At 35.4% G+C, this 27,167-nt stretch overlaps 1 protein-coding gene across 2 annotated transcripts in view; it reads right to left on the bottom strand.

The window, feature by feature from the left end:
• SamDC (S-adenosylmethionine decarboxylase) overlaps positions 1-27,167 on the bottom strand; it is a 194,419-nt gene that overhangs the window by 11,983 nt on the left and 155,269 nt on the right. The window contains exons 4-8 of one of the 2 annotated variants that reach the window (XM_090378099.1): positions 24,616-24,690; positions 19,016-19,043; positions 11,504-11,546; positions 7,315-7,381; positions 4,786-4,959 (exon numbers count right to left, since the gene is read on the bottom strand). In XM_090378099.1, the coding sequence (XP_090234225.1) occupies positions 4,786-4,959; positions 7,315-7,381; positions 11,504-11,546; positions 19,016-19,043; positions 24,616-24,690 (387 nt within the window). Of the gene's footprint in view, positions 1-4,785; positions 4,960-7,314; positions 7,382-11,503; positions 11,547-11,708; positions 11,737-19,015; positions 19,044-24,615; positions 24,691-27,167 lie in introns of both variants that reach the window. The other variant, XM_090378098.1, reaches the window with a different exon arrangement.

The following is a 27,167-nucleotide window of genomic DNA, read 5'->3' as shown; positions in this document are numbered from 1 at the left end:
AGCCAATGCAAGCCATCAGCATTTGCACAAAATAAAACTGAAATTCGTTCCTTATTTAGCTTACGACCAGGGGTCCTTGTTTCACGCTTATAAGCCTGGTTATTTTCAGGAACAGCACAATAAAAAAGCCCAGTCTCGTCAGCATTATAAAGCTGTGATAAAATGAGGCCATCATTTTTTTTAATGAGGTCATTTAGATATTGTCTGAAAGATTCAACTTCTTCATCTGCACCTAAAGGTTCACCACAGGTTCTTTTATTAACAATGCGTGGCACTTTTGAAAATGGCACAGCACTCAATTTCTGTAAATGGAGTTGGTCAAGAAGGACTGTTTCAACAGAGCCCACACAATTCACGCACAGATATCCGGCAATCTTCCATGATTAACGGCTCCACTTTTCTGATCGTGCTGTCATTGATGGCTGAATGGAGATGACCTGGAATGGGCTCAGATTCTACCGATGTCCGACCAGACCTAAACTTTATGCCAGTGCTTCACAATGCCATAGGATGGGGGCTTCATCCTTATATATAGCAGTCATCTCCTCGTGGATTTGTTTAGGAGATTTCCCCTTCAAGAACAGATGCCAGATTACAGCTCTGGCTTCACCTTTGTCCATGATGCTACTTCATCACATGTTCAGCTCTGTAAGAGAAAAAAAAAAATTAAGAGTGCTGAAATTTTACACCTTTAGTACAGAGATATGTACGATGCTACACACAAAATATCATGACTCTGATATGTGGAAGTAGGTGAGGGCGATTCTTTATTGAACCACTCTCGTAAGCCAAATGCAGTATGATATATTCCTATTACTGAACAGCCTTCTCATATTTTTTTGGAATATTGGTTTAGATCAGTGATATTCAAACTGGGTTTCACGGAATCCCGGGGTTCCACAAGATGTTTTTCTGAGGTTTTGCAAAAATTATAATTTTCCTTTTTTTCATAATTATATTTCCCTTTCTACTTCTCCTCACCATTATAATAATTAATATTTCAGTAAAGTACATATTACAATTATAAAAATTAAGTCATTTATATACCTAAAAACACGTATTAACTGAGTAAGATTCCACAGAAATAATATTTAGAGACAAGGGTTCCATAGATGTTGAAAGTTTGAAGCCCACTGGTTTAGATAAAGGATGAGATTTTAGAATAAAATGGGAGAATTATTAAGAATAATAATTTCTACAACAACATGTGCAACTATTAAGATGGGAGATTTAAAATTGTAGTCCATTAAAATTCCAAGGAAAAGAAATTCACAGATCATCAGCTGATGAGGTAAAAGTTGAGGGAGAGGAACACGTTTACAGTTTTAAGATATCCTGTACACCAAACTCTTCGATGTAGCATGACTGTTACTCTTAATTTCAAGATCAAAAGTACACATTCAGAATTCGAAATTTAAATTTCATGCCTGCCCGTCCAATTTTCCTGGGCACTTAATATTACATGAACAGCCATCTAATAACATTGCACTTCTATGTGGGTTCACTCCATCTCCACAAAAGAGAATACTTCTGTTTACTTCTGACTTTTGAAAAGCTGCTGACTGAATAACAGTAGGCAAGAGACTTTTCAAAAATCCAAACATTGGAACTGAAATTAAATTTCACGGACAACATATGCATTTCAATATTAAAGAAACCACCACAAGATTGTTTACCACTACTATATGCTTTCAAACATTAGCTTACCTAGAATTTTTCTGTTTGGACTATCTGTTAGACAACTGATTGACTGTTTCAAGGAAGACACTGTTACAGACTTCGGCCCTCTTCAAAATGTTCACTCAAAGTTTGTTTATAACAATGGCCTACTATCAAGAGCATTCCCAAACCTTTGCCAGAAAGAGAAGTTCCAAATTAGGGGTTTTTTTTTTTTTTTTTACTTCTCCTTTATCTGGGTGATTATTCTCCCACAATCAGGATTACTATGAGGAATTATTAAAATGCCAAAAGACTTTGAATAATTTATATTTTAAGCTTCTTTGTGCACTTTAATTCCCCAACCATGGACTATTTTACATCAATCCTTTCTTCTTTCATAATAGCATCTGTAATACTCAACACTGAAATCAAATAAGTTTAGTACAGTAGAATCTCAGTTAACCAGAATTCAAGCAATCGGCACTCTCAAGCAACGGGGAAAAAAAAAAAAAAATCTTGGAAATAGTAGGTAGTTGAAAAATTAAAATGATACATATTAATTTCTAGACAAAATGATTCAAACTTGGTGCACCACTTTGTGCTGTGAGTACGTGCACGCGCGTCCCTCATCACATGTTTGGTCTCTCACTCCCAACAATTCACTGTGTAAATATACCAGTTAATTTATTGTTATTCAAATTTTGTGTTCTCTATCAACCCCTAGTATGCTGAAACAGGTAGCAAGTAAGCATAAACATGTAATGCTTACCCTCAAGCAGAAGATGGAAATATGCAAGAGGCTTGAGAAAGGTGTAAGTCGTGCAGTGTTCATGGAAGAATTTAATGTTGGCTCGTCAATGATCTATGACATTAAGGCTCAGTCTCAGAAAATAAAGGAGTTTTATGCCAAGTCTGAGAGTGACAAGAGTGTAGAGAAGCGTCATACTTCATACACTGAGAATGGAAGTGCTTGACCAGGCCCTGTATGAGTGGTTTTCGCTGAAAAGATCTGAGGCTGGTTGCATTTCTGAACCCATGTTGAAAGAAAAAGCGAAAGAATTTCATGAGAAAATGAAAATTGAAGGTAAGTGTTCATTTTAAAGTGGCTGGCTTACTCGATTCAAGGTTCGTCACGGCATCCGTAAGCTGGATTTGTCAGGTTTTGGTAAGCTGGATTTGAAAATCGGCCGATTTTCAGGCTGCAGCTTCATTTCATGAGGTGTTTAGTGAAATAGTGGAAAAAAATTACTTGACCCCAGAACAGATTTATAATGCAGATGTGACAGGACTAATGTGGAAGTGTCTGCCTAATTCTACTTTGTCTGGTGGTAATGAGAAGATAGCTCATGGGTTTAAGCAAAATAAAGAGTGTCTAACTGTGCTCATTTGTGTAAATGCATCAGGAAATCATAAGCTAAAGCTGTGTATGGCACCTCCATAGCCAGGTGGGCAGGAGCAGCAGTGTGTAGCACATGCTTCTTGATTAGACTGGGATTCAAGCCCGTGACTACCAAATATGGAGGATGCGGAAAGGTCAGGGAATGACCACCGCATATCCCCGGAGCAATATGGCCTTAGTTGCTAATGCTCCTAAATCCAAAACAACAACAAGGCTGTGTGTGGTCAGCAAATTTGCTAAACCAAGGTGCTTTGAAGACGTAAGTAACCTTCCCGTACATTATCGTGCACAGAGTAACAGTTGTATGGATACAGGAATCTTTATCAAGTGTTTTCAATTACTCGTTTGTCCCTAGTGTTAAAGAAAATTTACGAAAGAAAGGATTACCAGAGAATAGTAAAGTTTTGTTGCTCTTGGATAACTGTTGCGCACATCCTCCTGCTGAAGAACTAATTAATAGCAACATTTTCATGTGTTATTTTCCAGCTAACATCACAAATCTGATCCAGCCAATGGATCAGAGGGTGAGGCAAAACATAAAAATGTTTTACAGGTGCGACTTCATGCAGAAAATGACTAATTTTGATGGGACAATTCTGGATTTTCAGAAGAAATAACCTCAAAGATGCTATCTATCAGTTGTGCTTGGAACTCTGTGAGAAATGAAACATTACAGAAATGTTGGAGAAAGTTGTGGCCAGCTGTGATATTTGAGAAATCCTCCTCCGTCGAATTTGAGGAATTTCCAGGCAATAGTACAGCTGTCAATAGCACTGTTTATGATGAAATCTGTGAGTTAGTTGACGAAATAAATTTGCCTTGAGATGAAGTCGACGACTGGCTTGTTGTGGATGAAGATATACCAGTAATTCATATACTGAATACGGAAGACATTATAAAAGCTGTTGTGAATCAAGGAAAAATGAAAGTTGCAGAGGAGGAAGAAAGCGATGACGATGTGTGTCAGGTGGGAAAAGTATCCTGGCAGGGAGCTACTGCAGCATTTGAAACTTCAATAGCTTTTGCAGAACAGCAACCCTTCTTCACTTCTCAGCATCTTATGCAGTTCCACATCATGCATAACTTGACTTTGTCTGAGAGACATAAGACCTCAAAGCAAGGTGATATTAGTTCATTTTTAAAGAATGCTGAAAGAAAGTCTGGCAGCACAACATCATCTACTGATGCAGATCCAAAACCATCTACAGACCCTCCTGATCCTGTCCCAGCTACATCAGCAGATCCTGACTATCCTCATGCGATGTCTACCCAGTAAACTCTCTACCTACTGCAACAGTTTTGAGTGTGTGTTTTTGTAAGTTACTGTATTCAGAAAGCAGTTTCTATTATAAAACTCAGTTTCTTTAGTAAAATTTGTCTATGTTTATCTTAATTTTCTAAGTATTGGGCTTAGTATGATAGTCAAGTATTTTTTTTAATACTAACTCTCAAGCAACCAGAAACTACAGTTATCTGGCATCTACCAATACCCATGAGTGCAGGTTAACTGGGAGTCTACTGTACTTATAATTCACAAAATTTGAAAAGAAATGCTTCTGTTGTAGATGACGTAAAAGCTAGAAATGAGGTACAAACAACTTACTCTCAAAAATTTTCAGAAATATACATTTTTATTAAAATAAAAATTAATTTTAAAATAGTAGCTTTGTCATACCTGCTCAAACTTTAATAAACAAAATACAACAAAAATATATATATAAACTTACCCCTTTCAGAAGGCCATTCATGGAGTAGCCACATGGACTAAACAAAAAGTCATCAATTACAACACCTGGTAGCAACTTATCAATGCCAGACCGCTGGGTAGCTTCCTTTGCTGAACTGCACACCTCTCTTGTAAAAATATGCATAATTTTTTCATCTAGTTCTTGCATAATAATGTATATTTGTTAAGGATTCAATGATATTTCATACAGAAACTTAATATCTATTACTTCTGAAAACATAAAAGCAGCCATACAATGAACCTTAAACTGGGCATATTCCACCAGTATCCAATATGTCCACCTTCATAAAACTTTTTAACTAACTAAAAGAAAAGATGAGAAGGTGAATATCCAACTGTTAGGGAGGTATTTAGGATGAAAGGCCAAAAACAGAAGTCTTGTCTTTAAATAATTAATACTAATTATTACAAAGATTAGCACAAAAAAAAAAAAGCCCATGCACTTTATCCCAAATTATTCTTAAATAAATGAGTTGCTTATCATAAATTAACAAAGAAGTTACATACCCTTTACCTTCCTTCACATCCATTCCAAACAATTCCACTAATGCAATCCCAAAGAAATATCTGCTGAGTGAAATGCCATCTTTATTATACACTATGAACATTTAAAATTTTTGAATTCATTATTTTAAATTTAAAGATTTAGACTAACAAAAATAGGATGCTCTGCTTTGCCAAGTAACAGTCAAATTTGTCGGTACAGTACAGAGAGAAGTATTAAATATAATAAGCATTTAATTTCCAAGAATCTCATTGAAAGCATTTCATTATTAAATAATGCAAGTTTGAATAAATTAGCATAGAACATTTTTAAAAATTCATGGAGGCAGAAGAAAAATATCTGATCCTAACAGTTTTACTTCTAATTATAAGAGTAACAGAATCAGTTTTATTTCAAGTGAAAGTGGGTAGCAAAAAATTAAAATAAAAAAAAAATAAATAAAATAAAATAAGTGTAAAAAATCAGTATTGTTGCCATTTCCTTATAAGAGCCTCTCTTTTATTTGTTAGGATTTGCATAATTTATCCTATTCCACATCTCTAGAAATTTTTTTGGCTATGTCCCACCCCAACTCATTCTATTATACTTGCACTTCTGCCAGTTTTTGTTTTTAATGTCATGTGAGTAAGGCACATGTCAGATGCTAACTAAATTTAGAAAATATGCATCATCATTTAACAAAATGCTGATAGGAAATGATACAGAGAAAATGATCCCACTCTCAAATTCAGAAAAATAATGGAAAAAGGAAAAAAACTGTCAGATTGCATGCAGGTCATGGAAGGTTAATCCCCCATAGGAAACTCTAACCTGAATGCTTTATGATTATTTTTAAACTGTAGTTCAGCTTGTGTGAGTATAGTAGGGGAGTGTAACATGATTTGTAAGCACCTTCCTTTTGAAATAACCTCAAAAAACAAATCAAAGTCAGAAATGTCAAATCAATAAGGGTCCACCAATGTATCGAAAGAATGCCTAAGAAAGTGTAGGGGACAAGTTTTCTCACCTACTTCTGTGATCTGATTCCATTGCCAGGGTATGAAGATCATGCAAAGCACATCACTTTTTCAGTCTATTTCATATCTATCTACCACTATTTTTCTTTACCTATTCCATTATATTAATGTGGCATAGAATAAAGTTCAATTGTTATAAAAACAGATTGCTATTCAAATCTGTTACAATAATTTGATTCAAAAACACCTAGTTTTTTGTTCACTTTCTGAATATCACACATTCACCACCTTAAGTTTCTTTTGGTATCCAATCAAAAATGTATGCCCCAAATGTAAGTCACAGTAAGCATAAATCCCAATCAATATAATTTCCTTCTCATTTCTATAGTGCTGATAAATTTTCTGTTAAAAGTGTGTGGGAAAACTGAGGGGCAACCTTCCTGCTAGAAGTAACCTTTCACAGAACTCAGAATTTCTGATCTTGGCTAACAACAGCAATGAAGTATTTAAAGATGTGCACTGAAAGGTCAAATCAGTTGTTCAGTAGTTATTTGCTATAAAAAAGGTACAGGTAGAAAACAAAATATAATGAAACAGATACTGAAATTATTACATGTATGCTACACAGTGGAAAGCAGCACATCTGAGACTGGCAGTATCAGTCATGTGTGTTCACTTGAACAGATCTTCTATTCAAGCTAAATGTGGCCTTTGATTCTAGTGTGGCCATTGTTCATCTAGAAAGATTAACATTTCTTATCATGAAAACACTTATTTGATAGATAGCATATTTTGAGAGTGAAAGGGTCAGAATACTTAGGCAATTCTCTTCAGATGAGCATTACAAGTGAATGTTTTTAATATAGTTTTACTATGAGAATTCTATTATGGTTTGTTGTTTCAACCATGATGATTCTTCCTGCAACTAATTCTAAAACTAATTCTTCCTGCAACAAACAAAAAAGAAATTAGCTTTCTATAATTTTTTTTTTTATAGAATTCAACATATCTACTCAAACATGTATAAAAAACTTTTATCAAAGGATATTTCGACGGTTTGGTCAGGAACCTGCACCCCAATAAAGTTATCTAAAGGGTTCAGAGTGAACAAATACCTGAAATAGATTCAAGTCATTAGTAAAAATTAATCTAAATTATCAAATAAGTAAATTATTAATGAATATTAAAAGTAAAATTGTAATAAGCTGGAACAAGGACATTACATGGTTTACCACCTTTTTAAAGATTAATTAAAAGCAATAATTCATATAGGAAAAACAGGATTAAGAATCTTTATTGAGAAACCCCCAATACATATTTTTAATGACTAGACTACAAATTCAAGACAATCTTGTCTTCAAACCTTATGAAAGTGGAGTGCTTCCTGTTTTTCCTTTCCACTGAAGACTATCAGACTCATTCAGCAGATCAGTTATAACAGCAAGCTCTCCGCTTACATAAGGCCCTGAAGATGGCAGAGTACTATCTTCAAACAGACTAGTAATTAAGAGTATATACTAATTTCTCAATTGGTTATTAATTTTGTTTTTCACATGGTATGAGTAATAGCATTTTACTAATTTTAATCTTTAGCACAGTAAATTTAGTAATAATTACTATTACAAAAATCACAGGGGAGTTAAACACTGGTGACTTTTAACTTAAATTTTGACTTTGTTCAAAGTTGCCTAACTACAAGGAGCAATTCAGAGAATACTCCACCCATTCGATGCCTCAGAGCTAACTATTTTATACAGCAGTTCCCAAAGGTGTTTTTGGTGTTAAGGTTTTTAGGAACATATTTGCAGTTGTATATTTGGAAATGAGCGAGGGAATGACACCAGCAGTGGGGAACATGGATTGCAAAGTAGCAACACATACGACATACCCGATATTCTTCCTGATGAGGTAGAACATGCATTGAAGAAAATGAAGAATCGGAAAGCCCCGGGGGAAGATGAAGTTACTGTAGAGTTGTTAAAATTGGGAGGAAGAGACATAACACAAAAACTGGCAAGGCTCTTCACAAAGTGCATTAGAAAAGGTGTGATGCCTAAGCAGTGGAATAATGCAATCATAGTTTTGCTGCATAAGAAAGGAGATAAATCAGAAATTGTAAATTATAGACCAATTAGCTTGTTATCCCATATCTACAAGTTGTTCACAAGGGTCATTACTAACAGATTAGAAAGAATACTTGATGAGAATCAACCGAAAGAGCAAGCTGGCTTTAGGACAGGATTCTCAACTATGGATCACCTTCACGTAATATCACAGCTAATGGAGAAAGCAAATGAATATAAAACACCATTATGCCTGGCATTTGTGGATTATGAAAAGGCATTTGACTCCATACAGCATAAGGCAATGTTTCGGGCACTGGAAAGACAAGGCATAGATACTCCATATATTATGATTTTGAAGAAAATATATGAGAGTGCTACATCCTTTATTAGACTAGACAAAGACTGTAGGAAATTTAAAATTGAGAAAGGAGTTCGACAAGGAGACAATATCTCCAAAGCTGTTTACTGCTGCCCTTGAGGAAGCTTTCAGAAGATTAGACTGGTCGCAGAAAGGAGTCAATGGGAACGGAGAGTACCTAAACCATTTACGATTTGCAGATGACATTGTGGTCATAAGCCACGATCCCAAAGAATTAGAGGAAAATCTTAATCAGTTATGCACAGTTAGTAAGGATTTTGGACTAAAGATGAATATGGCTAAAACAAAAGTAATGATAAACAAGTATGCCATGGAAAGGGAAATAATGATTGAAGGAGCAGTAATTGAAAAGGTGGAGTCATATCTGGGACAAGTTATAGCTGTAATAATGATAAATGGCTGGAAGTCAAGAGAAGAATAAATTTTGGATGGATAGCATTCAGGAAATATAGTCACATACTGAAGAACAATATCCCAGTCTGTCTGAAACGTAAAATAATGAATCAATGTATACTCCCCACCATGACTTATGGAAGTGAAACTTGGGCACTCACCAAAAAGAATGGAAGAGAAGCTAAGAACTACACAGCGAAGAATGGAACGAATTATATTGGGAATCAGACTGTTAGATAAGAAGAGAAACACATGGATTAGGCAGCAAACTCAAGTAAAGGACATTCTTATCAAAACTAAAGAACTAAAATGGTCTTGGGCAGGACACATAGCTCGAAGACATGATGACAAATGGACTAAGAAAATAACAGAATGGTAACCAAGAGGAGCTAGAAGAAAACCTGGACGACAAAGGCGGAGATGGATAGATGAAATTCATGGGTTTTTGGGTAGTAAATGGATGGCCAGTGCTCAAAACAGAAGGAACTGGAAAGTTGCTGGAGAGGCCTTCATCCTGCAGTGGATTGAAAATGGCTGATGATGATGATTTGGAAATGTGCATTCATAGGCTGATCTGCATGTTGTGCAGACTGAAAACCCCAGAACAACTCACAAGGGAAACCCTATTCTCTCCACCTGAGATCAGCTAATGGCCTCAATTGAAGAGGGCTGTAGAAATTCCTTCAGTTGTTGACAGGAATCAAGCTCAGACCTCTCCAAATGAGTGACAAGTGACAAAACTACTATACTGTCACAGAGGACAGTTCCCAAGTATTAACACTTTGGATGACTAAAAGGAGCCAATATCTGGTCTCATCAAATTTTTTGAAATAATTGTATATTATACATAACCAGGAAGATCAAACAGTTCCAGGACAATACTTTTTGATCTTGCCTTTTTAAAAGAATTTTTATTTAAAAAAATTCTTTTAAAAACAATATTTAAAAATAGTTGCACATCAATTTTCAAAATTATGACCTCAGCTATTTAGATGATTTTCTAGTTTGTTACAGAATTGCAAAACATCTTAAAATATCCTTTTTTCGAAAGTTCATTGACTGCATTTGCCATAGCTGCCACATTCATGCACTGAAAAATCTGCCTCCCTTTGGGGCAGATGGGAGAGAAAAATCACATGGCCAATTTGCATGCCAAATGAATACAGATTTCTGAATATCTTTAAAAACATTCTCTAAATGTTTTTAAAGATATTCAGAAATTGTCAGACACTGAGCAGGAGCCCATGGAATAACTTCAATTCTTCTTTGTCCACAGATCTAGTCTTCCTTTCTAATTGCATTTATCAAGCACTTGATTTCTAAGTACATAGTATTATTAACAGTATTACCTCCCACTCTAAATTCCTAATAATGAGTTATGAACTTATACTAAGAGGTAATGCCATTTCTGCAATCCACTCCTCAACCTCTATATGTCCTTATAGTTAACAAATATTTGCAGCATAAACTTTTGTTTAACCTTGCATTGACCTGATACACCTTCTTCCTTCCACCAAAACTGCCATTCAAATGACTGATATTTTGCCTGCCGGTCAAGGGTCACTGCTGATATTTCACACCAACCTGAACAGCAAACCCTCACACCATCAAATAAAAAAAAATAAAAAAATAAACCTGAAAAGAGATGGGGAAGGATGGAATAAGCAGCATTTCAAGACAACTTATTCCCATTTTACTCTAACTGACAAGACAATAAAGACATCAAAATTCCTATACAACAAACCCTTCAATACTTCACAGGACTCTTTGCTTCACTCATTCCCCTCCCTATCAAAGCAGACATAAATCATTTATCAAAAATGCCTTCTCCCCCTCAAGATTACCCAGGGTCTCTCTCTTGAAACTGGACTAGTCTCTCAATCCTTTTTCACAACATATATCCTCTTCCTTAATCAAGCTACCAGCCATGGAATATGGCTGACACCATTTCCGGTACCTGTGGCATCAATAGGACATGCAGAATTTTCAGGAATTCAAATAATCTGGTCATAGTACACTAGTTCACGATCTTTTATATGTCTATATGAGTGTGTTCTTGGGCAGAATTCATGTCAGGGTGGGCAGATCAGATTCCCACCACAGCAGAGGTTCAGACTTTTCTGCAATTCAAACAAAACAGAAATCCTCTTCACCAATAAATATATCATATGCACTGCAGCAAAGCACTTCTCAGCTCCATAATAAAAAGATAGAGGGATCATCATTCCCTGAGGTAATTAGTGTTACTGCTTGACAAGATCAGTGCATTAATCAAATTTATTAGCATATAAAAAGTTCACATCTGTCAGAATTTATACAAGAGAAGTAAAGCTAAAAGCATATGTTGCATCTTAGCAACAATTTATTTCTATACTGCAATGTATAAAAAAATAGCTTACCAGCAGTCTTGGTTCATTTCACCCATACAATAAGCGGCTCCGCCTGAAAGATAATTTTTCCATATTTAACAAAAATGAATGAAATTCCATTTAGAATATATAAGACACTTTCTAAACTATGATAAAACTAACACCAAGCAGGATTAAGTTAATTTACTAAATCTATGCACTTTATATATGTCGTACAATAAATTTTCTAACTTACCGACAAACAGGTCATTCAGCGTACGAGCCTGTAATGTACAAAACAAGTTATCACTTTTTTTTTTATATCCACAAGAAACTGAATAGATATTTCATTTAACTTACTGATTAAGTAATTTAAGTATTTAACAGTGCCACAAAATTAATCACCTCATTCCATTAATATAATTTTCTTGTAAAATTATATTAATGGAATGACTTTTTATTGCCAAGTAAAATACTTGGCAATAAAAAGTCACTTTCATAGCTTATGAAAGGGGAACAGTTTGGTATACGAATTGTAGCCACTGCTAATACCACAGGAAGTAAATGTAACACACGCACGCACAAATGAATGTTCAGGAGGATTTGTTTGTTTGTTCGTTTGGGTTTTTTGGCACATTAGCAACTACGGCTATAATGTGCCAAGACTAGGTAATATTTAAATAATTTTTTTTTTTTTTTTTAAATTCTCGGTGGCCTAATTAGTAAGGCCACCATGTCCAGATATATGATAACATATATATTAAAAATAAATCAATAAAGAGGTAACAATAACATAAATTTTAAATACAATTAAAAACTTTTATTGATTTAAAATAGCTAAAAACGGCAGACACGTTGTCACTGTCGGATAAAATCTGACTGAGTGTATATGGCTCAGTCAGATGGTTAAAAGCGGTAAAACGGATATTGCTAAAATCTGGACAGTCAATTAAAAGGTGTCTAATCGTTAAAATTGTGGCCACAGGACACACACATAGGAGGGTCATCAGCCCTCAGTTCAGGAGGATGAATAATTACAGTTTCAGTACAGTGAGATACCAGTGCACCTTGCTCAATGTAAAGAACTGTGGTGGGTAAGATGCGCAAAGGCCTAGGAGCACTTCTACAAATGTTTTTAGTGGGAAAACAAAAGTATGGCTAACATGGAATGGTTATGAAAATATGGTGAATGCATATTTTCATAACGATTCCACATTAGGACAAATTACTGTAATGGGTTAAATGAATTACATCTAGTAGTATAGAAAGAATATATAAATCATCATAAACCAAGGTACATATCGTATCAAGAAGCCACCACATGACCAAAGTTTATGGAAGCACAAAGTATTTCAATTAGTCAGACCATTTAGTGCAAGTTTGGCAAAATTTTTTACTAAATTATTTTGTTTTAAATTTGTAACCTTTTCTATTTTAAATTTTGTACATCTAAACTGATTGGCAGATGGCACTGCCTTTCACTTGTAAAGAAATATTTAACTGTGTTAAATTTTTTACAAGTGAAAATTTTTTAAATTTAAAACACACACACACACACACTCAAATAATAAAAATATACTTAAGCAAACTAAGGGATTGAGTGGTAAAATTTTAATTATCAAGAGGAAACACCATTAAAAAATTCCTTGAATCATCCATATTTTAAGAGACAAATTAAATATTACACAAAATTAGTTCTTATAAAAAAAGTTGTTTAAATGATCCAATACAAGAATTGTAAAGTTAAGTATATATGTTTGCCATTCAGTGAAAGGAATGCCACATGCTTTTGCTGTACCAACCAAAAAAAAATAAATAAATAAAATACAAATTGTGCACTTCCCTCCTCATATTGGTAACTATCCAGTTGACCTTTTAATTTCTTCTAAGTGTAAGCCTCACCTACTTGCAGATGCAGGCAGTTGTTCCAGTAATCAACAACTCACTGGCTAAAAGAAAACTTCCCACAGTCTAGACCAGCGTTTCCCAAACTTTTTTAGTCACAGAACACTTTTGATCTCACAACACATTCATGGAACACAAGTTTAGCGAGAGCAGAAGAACTGTTGCTAATATTTTATTACATATGGTGCACTGTGCATGAGGAGTATCTTTATTTCCAACATATGTAAAGCTGAAATTCAAATAACTGTCATTATACTTTCATTTTGGTCTTTTATTAGTTGGTTCCTGATTTTTTCACTTCAGATTTCTGGGGAACAAAACGCTGGATTTTTCATCCTCACTTTGAAGTGTGACAATATTATGTTAGTTTTCATCAACCACAGTTGTGTACTAGAAGTACTTTGCTTCTTGTTTTAAAGTTCCTTTTCTCAACCACAAATCCATGGTCATTTATTTTTAAATACTATTATTTATCAAAAAAATTTATACAAGGAAGTGAGTTTAATTATAATATCGGTTCGCTTCCTCCTCTCCTTCAGCCCATGTAATCCAGGCTAAATTCCATACAAATGGCATACTTGCCATAATAGAGCACTACCTTTTCGTAGATGTCATTACCTCTATGCATATTTCTCTAAGCCCACCAAAATAAAGTGTTCTGCGGTCTATGCCAGTATATTAATAACCGAAAAAAAAAAAAAATTGTTATAATGATACAAAAGTGGTGTACACTACAAATAGGCAAATAGGCAAATTTTATTTATTTATGTTTCAATTATTAATTACAATTTTTTGCAGAACACAGTTTGAGAAATGCTGGTCTAGACTAGGGGTGGCCAACTCAATTTGTGATGCAATCTACTTTTTTTTCTTCAAGATGTGCTGCGATCTACCAACTCAAGAATTTCATTGTACATGGTTAAAAAAGTTAACTAACACGTATTGAAATTTGCTGTTTATAAATATTAAAATTAAATACAATTCAGAATTCTTATTTTAAATTAACATATTTAAATTAAATTTTTAATTTATGTGAAGTTTGTGTCTTCATGTCATCTGACAAGTTTTCAAAATTGGGGATATACTGTGACAAGGCCAACAGTAAAGAATCTTCTGTATGCAAGTCCGTAAGAGAACACAGATTCTTCTTCTTTGTTTCAAATATGAAAAGGCTGATTCACATAGATATGCGGAACCAAAACAGGAATTTAAAAGTTCAATGCATTTTTTTACATTTGAGTACTTCTCTCGGCAAACATATTTCCAAAAGTCTTTTTCTGATGATCTGGCTTTTAGGAAGATATTGTTTCGCAATGTAATAATTTCATTTTCAAGTAATATTTTCTCCATGTGAAAAATATCAGCAATTTTTCTGAAATTTGTTTCATATCTAAGTCAACATTAAATGGATAATAAATATATCGAACAATGTCTTCAATTGTTTTAAAATCACCGAATCTGGTTTCAAAATCATCTACTACAACTTTCTCAATTTCAGAAATATATTTCTCACTATTAAATTCAAAAACAGGATTTCACATCAGGTGAGTGTATGAGCTTTGCACACCCAGGGTTTTGAGCTGGATATCATCATTCTTCTCTTTCTTGGTGATTTACTTCTCTCTCTCTCTCTCTCTCTCTCTCTCTCTCTCTCTCTCAAATTGTTTTTGGCTGGTGCAGCATAAGCCTCAGGCTTCCTTACACCATATGGCTAATAACAATAATAATAAAAAATAATTTTTGCAAATGATCTAGCTATTTGCAAAATGATATTTTTTTTTTCTTTGACATCTTAACCATTGCCAAAAGATATTTATATGCAGAAATACTACTAATCATGTCATCCACATTTTTATTTTTTCCTTGTAATTCCAAATTCAGATCATTTTAATTTACTGATAAAATATGACAAAAAAAGCCAGATCACACAACCACTCCATATCTTGTAGAGCTGATAATCATCTCCCCTTTGATCAACAAATTTTTTTATTTCATTCAGCAAAATTCGAAATCTCTGTAGAAACTTACTGACTCAGCCACCTCACATCTGTGTGTAATATCAGATCTGGTTCATTTTCATCGAGTTGCAGTTTGAAATGTCTCCTTTGAAGAGATTGTCCTCTGATCGATTTCACAATTTCTAAAGTTATGTCCATAATACTTTTAGTATTTAATCTTTTGATGGCTACTGCTTCTTGGTGGATGATATAGTGGTAACAAAAAATCTGGGAATTCATCATTCTTTTGGCACAATGCCATGAATCTGTTATAATAACCATCATTGCTTTAGCCCCCATCTGTTGTTATTGATATGAGCTTAAATAGTGGTAATTTAATTTTTTTCAATAAAATTTTTTAATGTGTTAAATATATCAAGTTCTTTTATTTTAAAGAAACCATACTCAGCAGTTCTTCTCTAGTGGCAGAATCATCGAAAACCATATGAATGAAAATGAGCAATTGAGCTGTATTACTGACATCTGTAGATTCATTCAGTTGTAAAGAAAAGGACACACAATTAACAATATGTGCACGCAATTGTTCGCTCACATTTTTACTCATTTTTTCAATGCGTCGCATCACAGTATTTTGAGATCTTGCAGAGCACTTTAATTTAATTTTTGTTCTTAAAATTTTCAAAAAGAGAATCTGTTATTTCTAAAAATGAGTCTTTGATGAACTGACCATCAGAAAATGGTTTTCATTTTTTTGCAAGAAGATGACTCACTTTAAGTACTGCTACAGTTACTGCCTTAGATAGTAAATTAGGTGTCATGAAGAAATTTTGTTGTGCGAACAATCTGGATTTAAGTTTTTAATTTATTTTTTCTAAGGCCACTATTATGCGGAAAATCTGATTGGTATTTACCATGGAGTGCCTTTCTAAATTTCCTTTTTTGGGTATAGCCACGGAAGCATTGCAAATCAAACAACATTTTTCTTTTATCATTACAAAAAATGTATTCTAGTTCCCACTCTTGATGAAAATGATATGTTTTACTCTTTTTCATTTTAAATCAAATGGTATTAAAGTATAAGGGTATTAGTAAGCTAAATAAGAATTCGACACACACTATGCTCTCCACAATGTAACTGCGTGAATTTTCACCAGACAAGCCTAGCAGCTGCGCGGTGACAAGAGTAGTCACGTGGTTCAATGGGATTTGTAATAAGCGTATGCAGTGGGGCACATAATACTGGTAATAACATTTAGATTTTGACTAATCTATTTTTTATATATATATATTTAAAATTCGTTGTGACGTGATCAACTGAAATTAAAGCCGCGATCGACTTGTTGGCCACCCCTGGTCTAGACTAAAACTCCTCCTCCCATGTAATTTGAATTTATGGCCCCTACATCTGCAGTTCTTTATAACAGTGAAAATTCTGCTTTAATTATTTTACTGATCCTCTCAGAGCCTTATAAACCTCAATCAAGTCCCCTCTAAGGTGTCTGGTTGCCTAGTTCCATAGCCCACATGCCCTTTCTCATACAGTCTCCCTTTTGCCAATATCACCATGTGTGTTGCTGCCCACCTTTGGACTCTTTCAAGAAGCTCAATGTCTTCTTTCAGATGAGGTCGCCATTCAAATAGTAAGGCAGTATTTGGAATATTCTGTCCCAAAGGACACAGTATTTCAAATACTGTCTTACAACTGCCTTATACAGTGAGATTATGATCCCCTTATCTATACAGGATAATGTTCGATGAATCATCAATAGGACACCATAGGCTTTCTTGGCCACCTGTTTACACTGCTCAAAAAACTTCATATCTGCCCATATTGTAACTCCCAGATCCCTTTCATCCTCTGTTTCTAATTCAACCTCCACCAAATTAAAATATAGCTACCACTTTTCTGACAATTCTTGAAGCTTGTTCAAGTCATCCTGAAGAATCACTGTTTGGCACTACTGTTAGCAACTCTCCCAATCTTTACATAGTCTGCAAATTTTGATATCATATCCCTCTATGCCTTTGTCAATATCATTTATAAAAATCAGAAACAAAAGTGGTCCAACAACTGGGAGACCACACATCTGACATTACTCCAATTGAAGAATATCCATTAATCACAACCCTTCTGCCCTGTAATTCATCTTAGAATCTCTCTAGTAACCCTAACATGTTCCAGCTTATACAGTAACCTTTCATGAGACATTGAGTTGATTGCCTTGCTGAAATTCTAATAAAATAGGTTGAAATTGTTCCCTACATCCAGCTCATGAGTAACTGTGTCAAAATAGTTTTACCAGTTCAATTAAACATGATTTTCCTTTAACAAAAAAAAAAAAAAAAAAAAAAGTTTCCTTCAGGATGGCATTTCTATTTATATCTAAATGTCCCTGAATCACACTCTTAATCATTGCCTAAAAGTTATTCCCTAGAACTGAAGTCAAAAACTAACTGGTTCTGTAGTTACCAACTTCACTCTTAGAACCACCTTTATGTATGGGTATATACGATGCACTTCTCAAATCCAAAGAAATTTCTCCCAAGTCCAATAATACTCTCTTAATTAACCTCAATGATTCAATAAATTCTCTGAAAGCCTCTCTCAATATTACTGGGTATATGCCATCAACTTGAAGCTTTGCTAGCCTTTAGGCTAGAAAGTTTTTCAAATAAACAGTCATCTGTAATTTTGAAATCACCAATTTGCCTCAACCTCACTCACACAGCCACTCCTTAGCATGAAGGAGTCTTTCATCAGTAAAGACCAACACAAGGTAGCTATGCAACTCGTCAGCAAGATGGGCTGGGTTATATAAGACTTTCCTACAACCAGTACACAAGGGTACAATCTGATATGTTTTCTTTTTTGAGTTCAAATACATGAAAAAAACTGGTTGTCCTCATTCTTTTTGCTCTTAGCCAGTGCTTTTCATACTCAGCTTTGGCTTCCTTAACCTTATCTGTAGTACTATTACAGATAAACCTGTAGCTGTTGTCAGCTTCAGTACTTCTGACTCAGACTAACTTCCCCATGTTTTCTTTTTCTGCTCTATTATACTGGCCAGCTCTCGGCATCCTGTTCATGCTATACCTTCTTATTAGTATATATGCATGCCTTCTGTGATTATTCCTTTAAAAGTATTCCATGATTCTAATGTATTTGTCCTCCCTCTGCAATCCACCCAATTAACAGATGCCATGTAGCACCTTAAACTGTCACAGTCCCCTTTTCTGAAATTAAAATCAGTCTTTATCTTTAACTACTGTAAGATCTTTCTTCATCTTCCAACTACCAGCTGCATGATCACTACCAGTCAATGGTTCCTGTACTGTAAGACCTGTGATATTATCTGTTTCGTGATGAAAATATTCATACCCCCTTTCTCGAGACACGAGTAGTGATGAAGCAGGTTACTCAATGCGATACAGAAATACGAAGACATTGTTTACAAGCCATTGTAGAAAAAGGTGAACTGGAAAAATAATAAATCATCTAAGTTTTTTAAAAATTTTGTTCCACATGGAGTTTCCTCCCTCCCACTTATTCAAATTAATTAACAAAAGATTGAAGTCGCCCATAAGACATTCACACTTGCTTGCTCATTCCATCTGCAAGTAGACTCCTCATTCATACTCTTCACAATCCTATGGCTTGTAGATCACTTTCACGCTCATTATACCTTTGCTCCCAACTAACTCACCCACAGGGACTCAAGTGCACCCAGCTGTAACTTCTCAGCTGATTGACAGAACAAACATCCATCAATGTGAGGTGTGGGGTTTTTTTTTTTTTTTTTTTTTGCTGTTCCTATATAAGTTTGCTTTCTTGTATCATTTGGTACTGCTAATATTAACACCAACGGTGCCTACTTGCATTATTTTCAGCAATCCCCAATTTACCCAGGATTGACAAGCTGGGCCCTTCCATAAATCAGGCACCATATTTTATTTGTATCCTGTGAGTCACTTTATTGAATATGTCACATTTCGTTGCTGTATTAAATCTTTCATTTTTTGTCATTAAGTGATTTAAATAATTTGCCATATTTCAAATAATTAAACTACCTCAGAACATCTTCTGTTTGTTGGGAATAATAATCACGGTTGTGATTTTGAATAAAAAAAAATAATTACATTATTCAAGCTATAATCTGCCAATCAATTAGCATTTTAGCATTAGTAGAGGCATTTGATGCAAGAAAGCAAGTTATGCAGCATCAGCCAAAAAAAAAAAAAAAAAGTAACATAAATAAATAAAAAATAACCACTTCCACTTCACCCCTCTGTTCGTTCGAAATACCTGTCCAGCTGAGCCTTAAACTTATTTAGGCTATCAACTTGCACGACAAGGGATGGAAGTCTGTTCCACCTACCAACCACCCGCTGGCTAAAGGCAAATTTCCGCACATCTATCCTACATCTGTCTTTCCTCAATTTGAATTTATGCCCTCTCAGGTGATTATTCTGAGCAAGAGGAAGAATCCCATCAGCATTGAGCATGCTCAAACCATTCAAGGCTTTGTACACCTCTATCAGATCACCTCGCTGGTGCCTAGTTTCCAGACACTGTAATTCGCAAAACTTAAGCCTTTCTTCGTAAGAGCACCATTTTGTCCCATTCACCAATTTTGTTGCCCTTCTCTGTACTGGTTCCAGAAGCTCTACATCCTTCTTGAAATGAGGCCTCCAGGCCTGTATACAGTACTCTAGGTGTGGCCTGACCATTGCCTTATACAAGGGAATAATCACCTCCTTATCCCTGCTAGAAAAATTCCTATATATCATTGACAATACACCATGAGCTACTCTTGCAGCCTGTCTGCACTGCTCAGAGAACTTCATATCTGCCTGCACAACCACCCCCAGGTCCCTTTCATTCTCTACCACTGCCAGTGTAGTACCACAGAGTTGATATGTTGCTCTAGGGTTGCTGTTTCCCATATGTAGTACTTTACATTTGTCAATGTTAAACTTCATTTGCCACCTCGAAGCCCATCTGCTCAACCTTTCCAAATCCTGTTGCAGCAGCATAGTGTCAGTAGTGTCCTTGACAATCCTGCCAACCTTCGTATCGTCTGCAAACTTGGACATTAAGCCTGATATACCATCATCAATATCATTTATAAATACAGAAAACAATAAAGGACCCAATACTGAACCCTGAGGGACTCCACTAATAACGTTAGTCCACGATGAGCAGTGTCCATTGATTACCACTCTCTGTCTTCTCCCCCTCAACCACCCCTTTATCCATAGCAGCAATTTGCCTCCAATGCCACACTGCTCCAATTTGTGCAGCAGTCTTCCATGTGCAACAGTATCAAAAGCCTTTCTAAGATCCAAGTATATAATATCAAAGTTATTCCCTGCATCCAGTTCTTTTGTGACTGCATCATAATATCCAATCAAATTGGTCAGGCAAGACTTCCCCTTAACAAAACCATGCTGTGTCCTAGCTATAACTGAAGCCTTGTCTAGATGATCCTGCAGTGCTTCTTTAACCAGTGCCTCCATTAATTTTCCGGGAACAGAAGTTAAACTCACAGGTCTATAATTACTTGTCGGCCTTTGATCCTCCTTTGTGAATTGGGGTCACATTTGCACATCTCCAGTCCATGGGTACCTCCCCTGAGTCCAAGGAAGCTCTCATAATTATGGCTAAGGGTTTGCTTACTTCCTTTGCTGCCTCCTTTAATATAACTGGATAGATCCCATCCACCCCAGGTGCCTTTCTTGTGTTTATCTTCAACAATTTCTCCTCCACTTTGCTCTCAGTTATTACAAGATTCTCTAGCTTACTGCTAGAGTTGAATACGCCTCTGGCATTCCCCTCGCTGAATAACTCCTCATGTGTGAATGTCGATGCAAAATATTCATTTAGTTTGTTAGCTACCTGAGCAAGGTCATCAACAGTTGACCCATTGATATCAAGTGGACCAATCTGATTCATCCCCTTCCTTCTACAGTGTTTTATTATCTACAGTAGTAAACAGATGTCCCATGATTAAAATAAGGAAAAATTAAAAAGTCCATAATTTTTTTTTTTTTGAATTCTTGAAAAAAATTTCTAGTGACTAGTCTTTGTTCCCCTATGCCTTTCAAATGCTTCTGACATTTTTAAATACCAAATTAATTTCTTATGATGGGTCAACAACCAACAGATTTCTGCTTGAATTTTTTTTTTTTTTTTTATTTGATCAAATGAAGAAACATTACAATGAGAAAACAACCCTTTAGTTTATTTAAAGTTCCACAATTATTAGTGATGAGATCTGGTAAGCTCCCAAAATCAGAAACCTAGTGTAGCTACCAACAAGACATCTGTCTCATGTTTTCTGAATTGGTCAAATACACACTAGAGGTAAAAATGTTACAATATTGTTTTCAAAAACTTATTCTGGTAGGCATAAATGACAATCAAATGTAATATTTTCTGACTGTAGCATTGACTGCCCACTAATAATGTTGAATGTGGACACTAGTCATTTAATAAGTAGCAGACATTGGCATAATGGCATCCTCATGAAACTGTTGAACGTTTTGCACTCAGCAAAGCTGCAAATAACCAGGTGCTGCCAATTGCTAAAAAACATTTGGTTTGTGAAAAATTACATCAGGGATAATAACAGGAGACTTGCAGGCATGTTGCAAATCAATTTACATTATTTCTAAATATCCAGACCCAGCAATTTCAATTTAGCTGTTTACAGGCAAAAAAAAAAAAAAAAAAATATATATATATATATATATATATATATATATATATATAGTGGAAATGTTATTTTGAATTCCATAGGAATAAATGGATGTATCGTTAAAATAACATAATGTGAACCCAATAACACTTTTTTTTTTTTTTTTTTGGTAATTCATTCCAAGACTTCAGAAGTTGAAATTTTCGCTATATAACTAAGCTATTCGTCACTCTAAAAGGTCATTTTTATATTGGAAATTGCACTATGCTTTCATCATTATCATATGTTCTATTATAAGAATCAATTTTGAATGCCTTTGTGATATTTTCCTAAAACATTTCTGGAGGTGACTACCATAAAACAAAACCAATTTGCACTTTCCGGTTTATTGGGCTTTTCTGTTAGCACAATCTATTATAAACGAGCAGTAAACTCGATCTTATTGCATTTGCGATAATACCAATAACTGGAATTCTGTGGATTTGTTCGCTACAGTATTATGGTGAAATGAGTTACCCTTCACTGAAATCTTCAACCATATAAAAAACAAATTTTCAGAATCTTCTCTTCATTCCTATTTATTACTTATTACAATGGTGACGGGAAAGGGACCAACAGAAAGTGCCAGTGCTGGGAAACGAAACAAAATTGATTTAGAAATGAAGATGAAAATGATTAAGAAGTACGAAGCAGGACAAAGTTTGTCATCTATTGCACGGAATTAGGTCTTGCTGCTTCAACAGTGTTATACTATTTTAAAGGACAGTGCACGTATAAAAGAACATTTTAAAGGATCAACGCATTTAAGTTGTTGTTATTTGGTTTTTAGGAGCATTAGCAACTAAGGCCATATTGCTCCGGGATATGCGGTGGTCATTGCCTGACCTTTCCGCATCCTCCGTATTTGGTGGTGATGGGCTCGAACCCCGGTCTAATCAAGAAGCGTGTGCTACGCACTGTTGCTCCTTCCCACCTGGCTACGGAGGCGCCAACGCATTTAAGATCCACAGTGATCACAAAATAGCGTTTAGGTGCTATATTGAAGATGGAAAAGCTATTAATAATATGGATGGAAAATCAGATTCAGAAGCAAGTGCCCCTGAATCCAATGGCCATTCAAGCAAAAGCAAGTAGTATTTTTTTTTTTTTTTTTTTTGTAGTTGTTGGCGCATCGGCTTCTGTGGCCATAGTGCACCTCCCAAGGTTTTTGCAGTACTTTTGATCCAAGCCCGAGGCGGGATTCGAACCCGCGACCTTTGGGTTGCCAGGCAGGCACTTTACTCACCTGGCTAGCCCGGTCGGCAAGCAAGTAGTATTTATGAAGATATTAAGGATAAGTACGACAAACCCCAAGCCAAGTTTGTAGCAAGCAACGGGTGGTTTAATAGGTTCAAGCATTGCACTGGTTTCCAAAACATTAAAGTATGCAGTGAAGTCGCCAGTGCTGATTCTGCAGTTGCAGAGAAATTTTCAAAAAAACCTCTTCTAAATTTCCACAGCCCTCAACCTCTGCAATGGCATACTTATCAGCTGGAGAGTTAATTCAGGCAACGATGCTCAAAAGGTAAAACTTGCCGGCGTTATGCCTGTCTCCTCTCTTTTTGTAATTTTATGATTTTTGTAATTTTGTCATTTTTCCTGTGCATGAGAAAAAAATTTAATAAATAATTTTATTTTTACATGTTCATCGAACATTTCTTTTTTTGCTTCAATCAAACTCAGCTTGCATGGTTGCGAGTGCTGCACAAGCATTTAGGAAAATTCCGACTTATGCAAAATTCGATTTGTACAGAGTTCTGCAGAACACAGCCCTTACATAAGTTGGAGAGTGGCTGTACTTTCTAATTAAATTTCTTTTTTTTTTCTTTTACAGCACTGTGCTTGTTGCTCATATCATTGTTTACATATAGTGTCTGTAAAACTGGTTCCTTCATATTGTACAGATTTAAAAACAAAGAATAACTTGGGGAAGAGAACATCCTATTCTCTCTGCCTGAAAAAGCTGTTAACAGAAATGAAACCCAGTCCTCTACAAATGAGTGGCAGATGGAAATGCATTATGCCAACTAGGCAGACATGAAGGGATTGAGAGGTGTAAAATTCAAATTATTGCTTTAATGGTCTGGAGCTTGTCACTCGTAGCCATATTTGTGTGAGCAACACATTTTAACTGTAGAGATGCACATTGACAGCTGGTGTGCCAGAAAAAACAAAACTCACAAGGAAGAGAGCCCTACTATTTTCAGAGATTGGCTCTACAGCAGTGACTGAAGCAAACTAACTGTCGATGGGAATCAAACCCAGACCTCGTCAAACAAATGTAAGATGGTGATATACCAAGCCGGCATTTTTTGATTTTTGAGGACACATAGGAGCACCTGCGAACTGGTTAACTCTCAGGCCATTCTTGAGTGAAACACTATTTCAGAGCACAATCATGGGAGAAATTAAAAAAGATAACATTACATTGAACCAGCTCTGAGTGAATTGTTCTACAGTGGGGTGAGGGGTGAACCTGATTTGTGTAGAAACAATGAAGCAATAAATTAATTTGAAATACATAACAAAAGTAACAAGCTTTCTCAAAATATTTAGAGCTAACCTCATCTTCGAAGCTTGTATGTGGTGCATCTTGCAATTCTGGTCTCATGAAATTTTTTCTGGAGTAAAAAATATCCTGCAAATAAATAAATAAATAAATATTTTAATACTAACTGTCCTTTTAATACTAAAAAGGACAAGCAACATAAATTAATGAAAAATTACAATAAACCGAAAATTTAAAATTCATTTTTACTCATGAATTTTAAAAAGTAAATATATAAAGATCATTAAAAAAATAAAATAGCATATCATTCTGCTGATTTCAGTATGATATCAGCAAATCTGATTTGTAAGGATATGAACTTGCATGGACAGATATGCATCAGTGACTAATCCAGATTAAAGTTTACAGAGATGTGTTGTAGATAATAACAATTAACAACCAATCCGGCAAACCTGATTTGGAAGTTGTAGCGATAGTTGCACTAATTTAAGATGCCACCAGTCATCTTAAATTGGGCTTAGGTTAAATTATACTTGTTTTAGAACTAGTTTATAGTAGAAGTGGCAAATGTTGCAAGGAAGCAAGTTTATATAACATAAACCAAAGAAGATAGGGGGGGGGAAAAAAACACTACACACTTCTCCTAGACAAAAAGTCAAGAAATTTGTTTAGTTCTTCCTTGAATTTATTCAAACCATCTACTTCCACAACAACAGATGGAAGCTTGTTCCAATGATCAACCACATGCTGGCTGAAGGCAAACTTCCGCGTGTCTATCCTGCAACCATCCTTCCTCAACTTAAATTTCGTTTCCTCATGTGTAGTCCCAGCAAGAGGAAGAATGCCACTGACATTCAGCTTTATCCATTCAAACCTTAAACACCTCAATCAGATCACACCACAGGGTGCCTAATCTCCAGCAAATGCAATTTGCAGAACTGAAGCTTTTCTATGTAAGAGCCAATCTGGTTCTTGCAGAAGAGACCAATGTCCCTTCACCAATCTGGTTGCCTTTCTCTGCACACATTCCAGCAGATCTACATCCTTCCTTAAGTTCTTCCACACCCATATACAATACTCAAGATGCAGCTTAACCACGGCCTTATACAAATAGATAATCACCTCCTTATTCCTGCTAGCAAAGTTTCTGTATATCATTGACAAAAGCCCGTGAGCTGTTCTGGAAGCATGTCGCACTACTCAGAGAATTTCATATCTGACTGCACAATTACTGCCAAGTCCTTTCATATTCCACAACCCTGGGTGCCACACAGCTGGAGGATACACAGACTAATAGTTTGACTAGGGCCACAAGCAGAGGTGAAAGTCATTCTTGTATTGCTAGCAGAACAGACTAGAAAGTAATATGTCTGGGATTTCAGGCCATGCTGTGGGTCATCATGGAAAAAATGAATACATAGTCTGAGTTAGAGTAACTAAGAGTAAGAACATGTGCATGTACACTAATGCAAGAAGAATTGTAAATAAATCTGATGAATCTGAATTACTGATTAAGTCATCAAAGCAGACATTGTAAGAATAGCACAGACGTGGTGTCACTCAGAATGAAATGAAGCCAAATTTGAATATGGGGAGTACAATATATACAGCAGGCCCCCGTTATAACGCGGTTCGCTTTACGCTGATTCGCTATAACGCTGTTCTTATATTATAACCCGTATCTGACTATAACGCTGTCACAGATCACTATAACGCTCTTTTTCAGATTACATTTTTGACATATTTAACGAAATCGTTTCATTTGATGGAGTCGATAGCTTGAAAATGAATAGCAAAACAGCATTAAAACGTTTCCCACGCCGACTTGATCAATTTTCCCACGCTCAGTGAAATTTTCTCTCGCGCTAATTTAAGTACAGTAGCTTGTTACGTAGTTCCGAGATCAACATTTTAAAAAATGATCAAATATATTGCTTGTAATATTTGCGTTATATGCGTTTATCCGAAGTCTAGTTAGTCATCACTCAGTACAGTATTAGACATCGTGCGTAACGGACAGTTTACTTGAACATTGTATCATAATTAATTCAACCAACGCAGTTATATTTTTGAAGAGCTAATAATGACCGACAGGAATGAAAATGCAACAACGTCTGGGCACAGTACGAAGACTATAAATGTAAGAAAAAGACTGAATTTGAAAATTAAATTAGACGTTTTGAAGCGAATCGATTCCAGTCAACGACAAGCGGATGTGTGCCATAATTTAGGACTCGCAAATTTAACTGTAAGAACAATTATGAAAAAATAAAGAATTAATTTTAGCAGCGGGAAAGATAGCTGTTCCACTGCAAGCAACTAGGACTAGACCGGCTATTAGGATTGAAATGGAAAGACTAATTTTTTTGAAGATAATATTCCAATGCAGAATTCAGTTAAGTTAAATATTAAAAAAAGAGAGAGAGAGAAAAAGAGATTAGCCAATACGATGATCTGAAGAAAACTCGCCTAAAAAAAAAAAAATGTGGAACCATTTAAAACTGGTAGAATAGATTTAAAATCCAGGGAGAAGCCGCTAGAAACCCTCTTAAAATTATTGAAGAGGGGTATTGTGTGTTATACTTCTCAACAAGTTTTTAACACAG

This window comes from Mastigoproctus giganteus, chromosome 7 (genome assembly GCF_048544385.1).
Source record: "Mastigoproctus giganteus isolate SK-2022 chromosome 7, ASM4854438v1, whole genome shotgun sequence".
Lineage (NCBI taxonomy): Eukaryota > Metazoa > Arthropoda > Arachnida > Uropygi > Thelyphonidae > Mastigoproctus > Mastigoproctus giganteus.
This window is presented reverse-complemented; position numbering and strand designations above follow the sequence as displayed.